General features: G+C 39.6%; 2 protein-coding genes across 13 annotated transcripts in view; one reads left to right on the top strand and one right to left on the bottom strand.

The window, feature by feature from the left end:
* Positions 1 to 2933, bottom strand: part of HOOK3 (hook microtubule tethering protein 3) — an 86787-nt gene extending 83854 nt beyond the window's left edge. For all 3 annotated transcript variants that reach the window (XM_058827021.1, XM_058827023.1, XM_058827022.1), the window contains exon 1: positions 2752 to 2933. In XM_058827021.1, coding sequence (XP_058683004.1) covers positions 2752 to 2808 — 57 coding nt within the window. In that variant the 5' untranslated portion in view covers positions 2809 to 2933. The remainder of the gene's footprint in view (positions 1 to 2751) is intronic.
* The window catches only part of RNF170 (ring finger protein 170), a 40298-nt gene that overhangs the window by 12063 nt on the left and 13817 nt on the right, over positions 1 to 14418 (top strand). For 2 of the 10 annotated variants that reach the window (XM_058827033.1, XM_058827034.1), the window contains exon 1: positions 12536 to 12619. Coding sequence is in view for 8 of the 10 variants with exons in the window: in XM_058827036.1 (XP_058683019.1) it covers positions 5303 to 5443; positions 5683 to 5741; positions 12538 to 12681 (344 nt within the window). In the remaining 2 variants the exon portion in view is untranslated. The other 8 variants (XM_058827035.1, XM_058827027.1, XM_058827028.1 and 5 more) reach the window with 8 other exon arrangements.

Raw genomic sequence — 14418 nt, 5'->3', positions numbered from 1 at the left:
TCAGTCTCTGTTAGATTTGCTGAAACAACTTCAGTATTATTGCAGGTTTACCTCACAGCCACATTTTTCTAAAATGCCTTGGTTGAACTGCGTCTTGGATAACAATACCATAGTGCGTAGGATAGTCTCAGAGGAGGTTTGTGGGAGATTTTTGGTAGAGCAATAGTTCTGTAATTACAGTAGGTTGCAAACACTGCTAAAGTGCAAATATCAATTTTGGGAGGCCAGTACTTGGCCTCCAATCCTTCATTCAGTTTTGCTTGAGTTGCCACTACTGTGGCTATCTCCAAATAACATCACGGTCACCTGCTAAAGTGGTAGGAAGTCAAAGATCACCCGGATGTTTAAAATCCAGAAAAAAAAATATTTAGGAAGCCATTTGATGACACTGTCAGAGAGGTGAAAAATAAACAAGAATTACACCCCAAGCTAAACCCTAACAACAAAAATGGGTATTAGCAAAATATTAAAAAATAAACTAAAACATATTCAAAGGTAAGTCACTTCCTCCAGCTTAAAGACAGCAGAAGAAAAATCACAGGCATGCAAGGTAAAAAGCCCAGGTGACACTCTACTTAATTAAAATTATGAGTTGGCAGAGGGAGGAGCACTTTCTTCTCACCCTATATCTATCTGAGCAAACATTCAGTTTAGGCCAAACAGGTTCCCAGACTTGCAGAAAGCCTTATCTATTCAAAACACAGACAAACCAGTTTAAGTACTTCTGTATGAATGTTAAGCAAGCAATCTGGGAGGTTAAACCAGTTCTAAAGAGTATCCAGCCTCTCTGGCATAATGGGAAATGACTGGCCTTCCCAGATGTGCATAAACTATTATTAAGACTGCTCTACCCTCCTATCTAAATAAACGGTTTCCCAAGAATCACTATGGGACTTGAGAGAAAGCCAAGCAAAAAAAAAAGCATCTTCTTTATACACAGTCAGTTTCACTGAGGAAAAAAAAAAACTTCACTGCCTCTTCTGCAAGTTTCATGTATGCTGGAATAAAGTAAAATCACCTTTCTTCATTTTTTTTAAACTGTTTCAAAGCCACATTCCTACATAAATGATGAAATTGTAAAAATGACCCACAATTTCATACATTTGTCTCAGAATCAAGCTGACCCATTTGGAAGTTGTTTAAGATGATTTACTATTTCTGCTAACCAAAAGAGGTGCAGCTAGTCTCCTCATTAGCTCAGTACTTGAGAGGTGTAAAGGGACCTACGTGGACCACAACTACATACAGGACTAGAGGACATACAGGACAGAGGCTCCACTAGGTAGGTACAGTTTCAGAACTGCAGATTACAAAAATTACAAATTACTGAGCCTCTCACTCAGCTTTTCTTTGCCAATATTAACATACATTGGCTTCCTCACTGGGCCTTCTCATTCCCCACACGTGAAAGAGGAAGTATAGAAAGCCAAAAGCAAGACAAGTGGCCAACACTTGTCCATCACAAAGATAGAAAAGTTGGCAGGAATGTGAAGGAAAGGGGTGACTTATTCCAGACCTACATGAAGCACTTCCTCAAAAACCTCTTCCCAAAAATTGTTGCCTTCTATACTTTCCAGGCCACTTGCTCACCTCTAACAATAAATTAATTTCCCTGCTCATCCTTTTGACTTTCATTGAGAAATCTAACCTGCTATTACCCAGGAACTTACTCATCACCATCAGAGTTTCAGTCAGCTCCTTTTTCATAAAAAAAGTCTGAAAATTTTTGTTTCTATTTAACAATCAACTGTATTGCAGAGTTTCATATTCTTGGCAATTTTGAGTAAAAAGGGGGGAAAAAACCCAAACCGGCCCCAAACCAAAATCCAGTGGTTTGAAACAAATGATCAATAATTCAGCTACTACACAAATACAAATTTCATGCCTGTGTTATGGTCCTTGCCCAGACTACAAGTAGCTGCAAACCCAGGTTTAATGTCCACTATATTTTGGCTGTTATATGAATGACACCATAATCTAAAGTAATTTGTGGAAAAAACTGCAAACATTAAAGTGGTGTAAAATAATTTTTATCATAACAGCATAGAATGGTTGCGATAATAACCATTATTATCTGGAAAACCATTATTATTACTGGAAAAGGACTTTGAAAATCATCTCTTTCCAACCCCTTGCCATGAGCAGAGACACCTTCAGCTAGATCAGGTTGCTCAGAGCCCCATCCAACATGGTCATCACTTCCAGGGATAAATATATCACCACTTAGGTTCATACTGTAAAACCCTCGACCTCATCGGTGAATTCTGTCTCTCGAGACTCAAGCACTGCTTAAAAACAGAGAAAAACAAAAAGGCGGAAATGCAAGCTTCCGGTAAGAAAGGCGGCCTTGCTGGTCAAAGCGACGGGCAGGTGCCAACAGCGGGGTACTGACAGACCCACGGCACAGCAAGGACAAGGACCAGAGCCACGGCCTGCAGCTAGCCCGCCCACTCCGGGCGCACCTGGAGGCGCTCCCGCGCCGGCCCCCCGGCCCTTTGTTTCCGCGCTGCAGGGACAGCGCTGAGGCGGAGCACGGCCCTGCCCGGGCACCTCCGGAGCGCAAAGATAAGACATAAACAAAGCAAGGCCAGGCCGCCGGGGCTCCGCCGACCGCGGTACGGTCGACCGCCGGGCGCGGTACGGGCCGCGGGCCTCTATCTCCGGAGCGGAGCCGAGGCGGGGCGGGAGGCGCCCGGCGCCGCGGCCCTGAAATGCGGCCCAGCGCGGTGCGGGCGGGCAGCGCGCACTCACCCAGGTGAGCAGGCTCTCGCCGAGCTCGGCGCGCTCCAGGCTCTCCACGTTGAACATGGCGGGGCGGCGGGGCTGCGGGGCCGCGGCCGGGTCGGTACCGCCGGTCGCGTCCCGCCCCGTCCCGGGCCGGACGGTGGCGCCGACACGTCACCGCGCCCTGACGGACCGGCCGCCCGCGCCTGCGCCCGGCGGCCGCGGGGCGGGGCGCGGCGGGGACGCGGCGCGACCCGGCGCCGTCGGGGGGACGGGGCGGGGCCGCGAGGCCGGCGGCGAGCGGCGGCTGAGGTACCGCGGGGGGACGGGCGGGGCCGGAGCGGGCTGTCCGCCCCTCACAGCTGGCCGAGGGGGCGCTGGGGTGGGTGAGGGAGACGTGACCCCCCCCCTTGCATGCCCGCCGAGGCACCTCGTACGCCGCCGGGCCCTCGGGTAGGAGGGGTCTGCAGCCCTTCTCCCGGCTCCATGTGTATGTGTGTGTATCTTGGGGCGGAGGAGCTGGTTAGGAGTGTGTCCGGCAGGGCTAGGTGCGTGGGTTTGTGAGGATAGTGTACCACAGGCGTTATCAATGTTGGTGTGTAATGTGTCTCGGTTTCTGGATAGAGTGGCCCCGAGAAGGTTTTTTTCTCTTTTTGAAGTAGAAAATGACCTTTCACCCACTGAAGTTCTTCTGTTTGTGAAAGGAGCAGCCGCTACAAGGTTTTGCTCCTTCTGGAGTAGGAAATGACACTGCACCCACAGACATATCGTAGTATGACAGACTATCTTAGTATCTATTGTGGTTTGGCTTGTGTATGGAGCAGCCTTGACGACGTTCTCCTCTGTTTTTGGAGAAGACAGTGGCGTTAGCTTACTTTCAACAAAGTTCTGCTGTGGTGAATTTAATGAAAAGGGAACCTACCAGTATCTGAAGGGAGACCCCCTTCTTCAGGACTTCAGGAAAGTCAGAGAAACTAACGTCATTAGGAACTGTAGTGACAAGAAATAATGGGTTCAAACTTAAAGAAAATAAATTTAGGCTAGATCCAGGAAGGAATTTTCTACTGTCAGGGGCGTTGAAATGCTGGAACAAGTTGTCCAAGGAGGTTGTGAATGCCCCAACCCTGGCACTGTTCAAAACCAGTTTGGGTAAGACTTGAGCCACCTGGTCTAGTGAGAGGTGTCCCTGTCCATGGCATGGGGATGTTGGGACTGAGTGATCTTTAAGGTTCTTTCCAGTCTCTTAACATTCTACGATACTATAAGTTACTTGGTTAGCGCTAGCTGCAAGTGGTGACTAGGAAGATGGGTGATTAGATATTGGAATGGGCTGCCCAGGGAAGTGGTGGAGTCACCATCCCAATGGGTGTTCAAGGAAAGACTGGACATGACATTTGGTGTCATGGTGTGGTTGACAGGGTGGTGTTCAGTCTTAGATTGGACTTGATGATTTCAGTGGTCTTTTCCTGCCTAATTGTTTCTGTGTGATTCCTCAGGTGATTCAGTTAATTTTTTATCTCAAAGACAAGGCATCTATCTGTGGCCAGAATGCCCCTGCATCCTTGCTGTACCCCAGCCAGAGGAACTATCCATCATGCTGCGAATGGGTCACCTGAGGAATTCAAGTAACTCTTTCTTAGTAGTGTGTTGGATTTTGGACTGTTTGAAGTTTGCAATGAGAGTGTGTGGCATTATGATAAGTTCTGCAGTTCCCTATCAGTTAACAGCGGACCTGATGCAGCAGCATGGAGTAGGCAGGCACAGGGCACTGATAACAGTGGAGAACTGTATAAACAGGAAGGGTCCCAGATGCGGAAACTGTCGCTATTTTCCCTGTTTTCTCTGAGTTTTTCCATTTAATAAATTAGGTGTAAATTAGGTAATAAATCTGAGTGCTCCCTTTATGTCAGCTTCTTTTAAATTGAAGAGTATTGTAGAAGCTATGAAAGTTTTCAAGTTTTCCCAAGAAAGTACTTTCTCGCTGATCTCATTGTATAATCTTCAGCATAAGTTATAAATCAAATCTGTCTTCATCTAAAGCTAACTTTTAGTTTCAGAATGAATTTAAAGTCTTAGAAAACTGCACAAATACCAACTTTCCATTCCAAGTTTTAATGTGTGCTTTAAGCAACATGCTTGGTACTTTTGACAAACTATGCTTTCACAGGTACATTGCATTGCTTAAGTATTGTTTAAGTATTGTTTATTGTACATTTACTTCTGTCATATCTTCCTCTATCTCATTTTCCACTCTTCTTTGCCTGTTGCCATGTTGTACGCATGAGGTGTAGCCTGTATTTTGTTGATGCAAATAAATACAGTAATGCTTTTTGCCTTGCTATCTATTTTAGATATGAGGTTGTATATGGAAGTAGCGCTTTCTACAGTAAGCAATTCTTGGGCACCTTACCTAAGAGAGATCTGAAGCCTCCTCATGCTTAGCTAAAGTATTACCATATTTCAGTAAACATTATTATAATGAAGTGACAGTATTTTCTTTTGCTTCCTGTCTGACCAGGAATGTCAGGTATCCAGGCTGAAGGCATTAGCAAGCTCTTTCTCATGCTCCTATCTGCATATGAATTCAGTTGCACCCTCTGGTTTGTTTAGAACTCTATACCTTTCAGTATGTTTTGGCCTTATGAAGTGGTGGAAGACTTTGTTGGGAATTGTTTTACACAACTCATACATCACCCAGGCAGATATTCAGAACAGTAATGCTAAACAGGCCATTGAATTTGTCTTTGTGCTTCAAGCAATCCACATGCTTTTGGGCTCAGGAGAAAAATTATTTGAGACATTTTATTTTCCCAGTAGAATGGTATATTAATTTTGGATTATTTTCCCTCACAGCCTCCTGCTGTTTGCAACTACATTGCTTTCAAATTGCAAAACATGATTCTTTCAGCAGAAGTAGAATATCTACTTTCTTTTTTTTTTTTTTTTTTTTTCTCTTTAGGAAAAAATGTGCCTCAGAGATTGCTGACCTCAGACCTTGCAGAAACCTGCTTTATCAGGCAAGTGCCACAGTTGGTCAGTTCATAAGATATGCTCAACAAAACGTGCTGAAATTGCCCTCTTCTCTCCTGTTCAGGCCTTTTCCATTCTCTTTTGCAAAGAGTATGCATACACTTAAATGTAGTCAGTGCAGTCCTGAAAGCAAAGGTGGTTCATGGTAAGCATATAACTGAATATTATACAGATGAGTTTGGCTGTATTTCTTGTACCAGCTGAACTGATTTGTAAACCCAAAGTTGATGCAAATTCATAATAATGAAGCATTAACAGGCTGCATGAAATTATAGTAGGATAATCCCAAATCAGTTTTAATAGCCTTGTTACAGAAGATATCAATTTATATGTTGCTATATTAGATTTTTTTTTTTTAGTTTCCATTAGTAAATGTGCCCTTTGGATTTTCTGCTACTGATTTTAATAATATAGGAAGATAATTAATACTGGAGATGGTTGTGTGTGGTGCTTTATTCAAATAAGACTGTGCTCGCAAAGATGAAAAGCTAATAAATCCTGTTTCCTCAGAAACACTTTTTCTAAGTACTCCATCAATCATTTCCATTATTTCTGTTTCATAATGTTATATTTGACTAAATCCCTTCTTCAAAGTCCAACTTTAGTACACTAAGGAACCTGGATAAAATGTTTCACCTCAGAATTTAGCTGATTTAGAATTTAGGCTAGTAAACTTCCATTGTTCATCATGTGTAATTCGTGCCTGCTGTTGTTAATTGTTTCTGAATGCAGTCTGGGCATATCTTTGGACTCTTAAAGAAAGAGTGCATAAATAACTATAGGATCCACTTTGCTGATTCAAATATATTCACAAAGTCCCATTATCAACCACAGAGAGGGGCCATGACCTGCTACCACCCTTAAGCAGGAAGTAATTAGATAGCTTCTAATGAGACAGGTCTCAATTTTTGCCCTACATATAAGAATTTGTCTTTATTTTAGTAAATTTTGCCTGTTTTTCTCTTAAATGAAATATGCTAAATTTAGGCCTATAAATATTTCAGTATAAGCTAATATATCTTCAGGGGGTGGATTACTGAATAAATATGTTCTGTTTTAATACACTTAAATTCTTAAAAGTTGCTTTATGTTATCTAAAATAGGCCAGTCTTATTAGAAAGCTTTTGATACAAATGAAACCAATATTTTGTTTGTTTCTATTATGTGGGAGAAAATTCTGAGGGGTTAAAGCCTTCTTGTTCTTAAGAAAGTGTGACTTGTGGTACTTGACAAGTTGGAGATGAATTCGCTTATCCTGGAAAGCACACAACATCTACAAATTAAGCAGCTTTTTCAAAGGGCGGGGCAATATTTTTGCTAATAGTGAAAAAGTGAAAGGAGTTGCAGGTTCGGGCTTGCACACTGGCCCACCGTCATTATCTTAACTTTATAAATTTTTTCAAGAACTGATGGTGGCTGCCAGTACTGCATCAAGATGAAAACACTCAAAACTGAAATAAATGAAAATGCAAAACTCCATTTTTCTCATCCAGTTCACTCCCAGCCCATCCCATAAAGGACACATTGTTATCCAAATTACCTTTCAGATGTTGAACACATTGTATCCTGCTCACAAAGTTAATACAGTAAGGTTAATAATTTGTATCTCATATCATTATTGCTTGTATGTTACCTCATTGTTTACTTCTCAGACATCAAGAGAGTCTCTTATTTCTTTTTCACTGTGCTTGCACATTCCTTTGGTAATGGGTCCTAAAAGGACTCTATTGAGAGTATATTATCATATGGCACTTCCCTGATAAGCCCCGAAAGCTTCAAATAGTTCAGAAAACTATGGGGAGAATTCTGACTTTGGACAGCTGACAGCTCTTTAACACATCATGGTAAAGAATGGATTATTTTCTATATCTTTATGAGTCATGGCATAGGGTATTGTTGTAGCTGTCAACATTGAAAGTCCTAATACTTTTCAGATCTGAAAAATAAAGAAATAGTACATCCACACTAGTGCATATCTTAATTTTTTCACACTTCAGTGCGATCTATATGAATTCCCAAGAATAAAAGCCATGGTGCTTGCAGTATTGCTTACTGTAATTCTACTTTTTTGCTTAAATCTGCATGCATTGTTCATACATAACCACAGAGGGAAGAATGAAACTTTTAAAAGGTATGTAGATTCTTATTTGAAATGTTAAAAAAAAAAAAAAATAGTGTTACTTTCTGTCAGCAATCACTATGAGAAAAACTGATAATAAAGTAGGTGATTTTCTGTACAGATTATTAATTACTAACAGATTTACAAATAAAACTGCATGATTTTACAAAAGTAAATTGCATTCTTTTCTATTGCAAAACCTTTTCTGGACAATTTACTCTGAGGTTGTTTATACTGTCTGGCTGTCAAGAACCCTCATGGAGATAAACCTGATCCCGTTCTACTGGGATGCAATGTCAAGCTGTAATGTAGCTAGCCCAAATGGAATGGAGGAGTAACTCCTTGTCTTTTTCCCTTTTTCTGTGTTATTTTACTTGAAGCAAGTGCCAGTAATCTGAAGATAAGATGAAATAAAGCTGGAATTTAAGATTTGAGCTTTGGTATTGTTGTTTTTAATGTAGGAAAAAGGCCCAGCATTTTTGACAGTTTTTAAAAGTTTGCAATTGATATTTTTAACATTCTGGAGTTAATTGTATGAGTTGTATAATTAATGTGAGTATTATTAGATATTGCTTCATTTTCATCCTCTCATTGGAACACAAGGTGAAGTTATGCTTGCATTTAAGAAAGCCATCCTTGTGAAATGGCTAAAAAGAGAGAAAGTCGTAAGTATAAACAGAAATCATGTATCAGAATTTAATCTATTTTCAATTACCACCTTTTTCTCCTGAAGTAATCTTATACAGTTGTTACTTTTCTCAGAGCTAGTGTGAAAGCATATGAATATGAAAGAATAGAAACAGAGCAATAAAAAAAGTCAAACCTTCTTTGCAATTATAAAAATAAACAATGTAACATAAACTTACAAAAAAGAAAAAACAAAACTTTAAAGTAATTTAAAGTCTGAAAAGCCTGTGATGTAGAATCCAGATCTGAAAATAATTATATGAGGAAAAGGTTGATAAAATGCTGTCATTTTTTCATAACAGACAAATAATCAATGGATGGAATTTAGTATGAACCAGACTAACTTGCTGATTGATTTAATTGATTTATTTCCATCAAATTATTAATAGTGACTATTTTAGGAGTGATAAAGTGTGTGAGTGATTTTATGTGACAAAATGGTTCTGGTTCTGGAAGTCTTCTCTGACACACACTTGGCCTTTATCAAAGCTGGCTGCCTCTGAAGGCTGAGTCTTCATTACATTATTTAAATCTCCTATAGCTTGCTTCTTAGTTGCACCCTCTGAAAGAGCAACACTTGCTAAACACATGCACTGTGAGGTGAGATTTCTTAGAAGCTATTTTTAGTTATCTAGCCTGTCATACGTTCAAACCACTGCAGATCACTCTTTGGCTGTTGTGGTTGCACTTGAAGAAACATGAGCTGCAAGCCTCCAGTTTTGGGTATTTTGTTTGAAAACATTCAAGATAGCCTTGAAATCAGAAAATTCCTTCCTCCTTCAGTCAGGCATTTTTTCTTCTAGTGCTTTTTAACATTTTCCTTGTAGATTGCTTTTTTGAACATGCTATCTCAGAGATAAGAGAAGGAGGAGAAGATTGTTACTGTCTCTACTGAGGCATGAATTCAGAGAAAGTATGTATTGGTTCTTTTGAAGTGATACCCTTCTGTTTTGTAATACCTAGTCTACACAAGTCTTGTCAGCTCTCCTGTGCAGTGATCTTATTCAGAAAAAGTGCTGGGAGTAACAAGAAAAATATACACAGCACTTGTTGGCTGTCCGGAAATAGCAAGTAAATTAAAATATGAACAACACAAGCATTAGACACTGATAGTTTGTCTTCTCTAGAATTCAGTAGTAGAAGCAGCTGGGAGTGAGTCTGAGGCAGGTATTTCACTCCCCCTCTATATCGTCTTTGCAGTATTGATACATAAGTGAAGACAAAGGTAAAACAAGTGAAGTCTCAGGGTGTTTATGCAGAGAGAAAGACTGTGCAATAATTTCTCTTGGGCACTATGCTTATGTCAAAAAGGTTATTGGGAAAGTCATACATGTTTCAAAATTAAGGACTGAAGTAGGTATAAGTAACTGGCGTTACGTGCAAGAAGGAAGAGAAGGTGAGGATTTGTGTATTTCGTTTTCATGTTCTGATGCTAACTTTGGCACCTTAGTCTGGTATTTCAAGAAAGGTGGGTGAGCATTTCAAGAAATGAAGGCAAGCAGATGCAGTGAGTGCTATTAATGGTAGGCTGATAAGAATTTAAAGTGTTGTTGCAAGGAACATGCAGAGAGGGAAAAGCTGGAGTAGACGTCTTGAAGGCTGTTCTGGGAAACCTGTTTAAATTGGTGTGACATTGATAATTCATGTGTTTTCAAAGTGCATCAAGCAAGCAGTGACAGAGGAAGTTCAGGCATTAGTGTAAGGAACATTTGCCTTCCAAAGGTGCAGTTAAATCATCTGTATGTTTCTGACACAATATGTACTTCTGAAAAAAAACCCAAAACTCTGTGTAATAGTTACTGGGATGTAGTTGTCTTTGGCATGTTGGTATAGTCTAGCAGAACTGATCTGGAAGAGTGGAGGAATTATACCAGTTCCTTGGCATTTACTTCTGATTTTGTTCTGGGTGGTCAACCCAGAAGAAAGTGGGGTAGAGTAAAAATTAGTTGATTGATAATGATACTTAAGGAGGAAAAACATAGGAATTGAAGATATCAGCTTGCACAGTTGTGGAAAATGGCTGTCTCATAATTATACAGTGTAAGAGAGAGAAGCTTCTTCAGGACTGGATATGCAAAGAAATTAAGTATACAGGCAGTTAATGTTGAGTTAGGGAGGCATCACAGCACACCCACTAGTCCAGATCCTCAGCACCAGGGAACCACTGCTCCGAAGAATTTCACATCTTAACCTCATGGCTTTAGCTATAGAAATGTAATTGTTTAAATTGCTATGCGGAGAAATGCTTCAACTCCTTTTGTAGGCCTATGTTCCTATGTAAGATCTTTCTGCAAAGATCTGGTCTTTTATTCATTAGTATGTATGAAACGTGTAAACATTGACCTACTTTAAACATGCCTGTTTATGAGTCATTGGTGTTCCACCTTTGAAAGGAGTAACTCTTTCCAAATACTGTGACATAGTTGCTTGTTGAAAGCTATAATTAGTAAAAAATTGACAATAGTTACAGAAATAATAGTCTCAGTTCAGATTGGTGCACTTAGGATAACTTAGTTTATTGTTTCCCTTCATATATGCTTCATTATTCCATTTTAGTTTTCACAGTGAAAGCCCAAAAATACGACAATAATTAATGAAATCTTCCCTTGTTCTCCATGACTTTGCTCTGCTCTTATGGTACTTAATTATACCACTTACACTTTTTAGCAATACTCTTAGAATGTATCAGCTTCTCTTGTATTGCTGCTACAGAAGGGAGCTCCCACAAATGTAAGGAAGTTTGAAAAAAGCTCCACTGCTTATACTAGAAAAAATGTGGAGGGTGAGAGTGTCCGTCCTAGGGAAAAGATGATGCTTTTTTATTAGCAATAGACTGACATGCTGAAATCTTGCCAGGGTAGTCATTACAGGTATCCACTAAAATCATGATGACTTGTATTCCATTTCAGTTTTGCAATTAATTCAGGGCCAGAGGGTGTTTGGTAATATTTGCTAGACAGCGAGGTTTAAATTAAAAATGACACATGAGCTGTGAAGTGCAGTGAAACACGGATGAAGGCTTGCAAGCTGGACTAAGAAACAGAGGAAAAGATACCAGTCTTACCTGCCTTCAGAAGCCAATACTGGGATTTTATGTTAGCTTCATGGAAAATACTTCAATTGGGTATGGACAGAGCTTCAGTATGACTTTCCATGTCATTTGGCAGAGTTAGCTTCACCCTTCTGATTTCATTATATTCAAGCCATAGTTCATTTCACTTCCTGATTGCAACAGCAGTGATTCAGCACTGGGTTGGAAACTACTTTATTTTGCATGTCTCCAGCTGTAGGTTAGTGCTGTAAGTTAATAAATGTTAGCCTTAGTCACTGATGGCTAAAAATGCGAAACAAGTATAAAACAAGTGAGTCTCACTAAGGAAGCCTGATAATACTGTTTTTCTTTCAAGTTTTCCCCGTGTTCCTAGCTAAAGGTTGGTAATGCACAGAAAACACAAATTAAATTTAAAATATATTGGGTGGTTCCAGTGTATCCAAATGAGCATTTAACACTAAAACCAAAATTCCCTAGCTTTTTCTTTTGCATAAGTGGTGAAAGTTAAGTTTCTGTGTTTGCTTAGCCTACCAGGAATAATGTGGTGTGTAATAGCTATAATTCTTGATAATGCAGAGTTGTGAAATTTTTTTTCAGTAAATTGTTCTTAGAATATGGCCAGTTCCATAAAGACCTATTCCTATGCAATTTATCTCATAAAGGTTTCCAGGTAAACTAGCTGACTATTTTTTTTTTTTTTAATCTTTAAATCATAAGACAGTAATTTAAGGTTTGTTTGCTACTGCATAAGACCCCTACAGCAAGCTCAGTGTTTGGTAAAAAATTGATACATTCCTTCTTTTTATACTACTCTTTTTTTCCCAACAATGACTATTCTGTTTACATATTGTTTGTAATTGTGTTTAAAAAATGTGCACATATGTTTTAATATACGTATATGTATATATTTCTTTTTGCATTTTAGAGCTGTGATGGCCAGTCACCAAGCAGAAGTTCAGAGTTTGAAGCTAGATAATGATTCAGTTATAGAAGGAGTAAGTGACCAGGTACTGGTGGCAGTTGTGCTCAGTTTCACTTTCATTGCTGCTCTGGTATATACACTTTTAAGGTGAGAATGTATTGACAGGATTTATTAATTTTTTATGAAAATTGACTAACTGTCTTGACAACTTCATGCATTGATACATAAAAACTGATTTTGTGACAGTAAGGAAGTGGTTGTTTGATTGCTTACTGTGTTTAACTAATTGCTTGGCACGGCTAGAATCAAAAGTGGAGTTTAACTCTTCCTTATCTTCAGATAATCAAACTGAGTAGTGTTCATCATTCCTTAAGACTGAAAATGGCTTCATTCACAGTCTGTATGGCTGCTGTATTGTGTTTGGTTAAAAGTACGGCTTCATAAATGACTCCAAGATAAAAATTGGAGGTATTCCTCCAATGTATATTCTAGCTGCAGTCTCCTTCCAAAAAAACAAACAACAACCCAAATCTAAACAAATTGACTGATTTTTTTTTTTAATGAGTATGCTGTAAAACAGTGGACTTCAATATGCATTCCATACAGAAAAATGTTACGTTCAGAATTCAATAATGATCAAGTCATCAAAGCTTTTTTTCATTTCAGTTTTTCTTTGCATCCTAACAAATGTTAACCTGTGTGTTTTGGGAAAAGCCAGACTGAGGTTTAGATTGGCTTCTTTTATTTCCTTCCATTTAATTTCATTATTTCATTTCATTTCATTTCATTTCATGGATGTGTGTAGACTTCTGCACACAGAACAGTTTTCAAAACCAAGGGAACTCAATTTTAGTGACACAGTGGCATCATGGAACTTACTGAAGAGGATATGTCCACATTAGAAATATTGCTGGGGTAGAGCTACTTGAGAACAAGCCACAAAATAAACTATAGGTGGAAACACTTGGTTGGACTGCAAGGCAGTGCTGCAGTTCAAGACCAGGAGATCACAAAGGAATCTTAAGAAATGGTTCACTTCACATTGCCTTTTTTTTTTTCTGAAGCTGTTTCAGTTACTTTGATTGCTTTAAGAATGCCTCTTTTTCATCTGTTCTGTTATGATTTCTCTGGCCCTCATATTGACATTTTTGGCAGTTGTTACTTGAATTGTAAGTGTTTAGTTTGAAAGTTAACACTTTATTTTTGAGCTCTAGAAAGGCAAGTAAGAAATGCTAAAAAAAAGTGAGTGGAACATGGGTCAGCAGTTGGCAAGAGTAGCAGGAGTTCAGTCAGAATTAAGTTCAGGGAGATGATGTGTCAATTATGAACAATTACTTAGGGAGGAAGATAAGGCTTGTTATCTATTGCCTCTGCAGTGTAATGAGGTAGGTAAAAAGTTTGACTGTGAATCCTGTTACATGCCTTGATGGTTTATTTTCTGGAGGGACAAATAAGCTGAAAACACAAAGCTTCTAGACTTTGGAGGTCTGCATTGTATGATTTGTTACCAGTGACAGGACTTGAGGAAACACGTGAAGCTGAGTCAGAGGAGGTTTAGGTTAGATATCAGAAAAAAGTTTTTCACCCAGAGGATAGTTGAGCATTGGAACAGGCTCCCCAGAGAAATCACAGCAGCAGCCTGACAGAGTTGGAGACATGTTTGGGCAATAGTCTCAGGCATATGTGTCTTCAGGTGTCTGTGCAGGGCCAGGATTGAACTCAATGATCCTGATGGGTCCCTGTCAATTCAGCATATTCTGTGACTGTGATTCTATGACTGACGACTGAAAGTCTTACCAGGATCCTCTTAGCTCCTTATTTGGCCTTCTGGTACTTTTTGAAGTCATCTGCATTCAGCAGCACTCTTCATCTATCTCCTTTGTA

Source organism: Poecile atricapillus, chromosome Z, assembly GCF_030490865.1.
Source record: "Poecile atricapillus isolate bPoeAtr1 chromosome Z, bPoeAtr1.hap1, whole genome shotgun sequence".
NCBI lineage: Eukaryota > Metazoa > Chordata > Aves > Passeriformes > Paridae > Poecile > Poecile atricapillus.
Note: the sequence above shows the minus strand (reverse complement) of the source record. Positions and strands in the feature narration are given on the sequence as shown.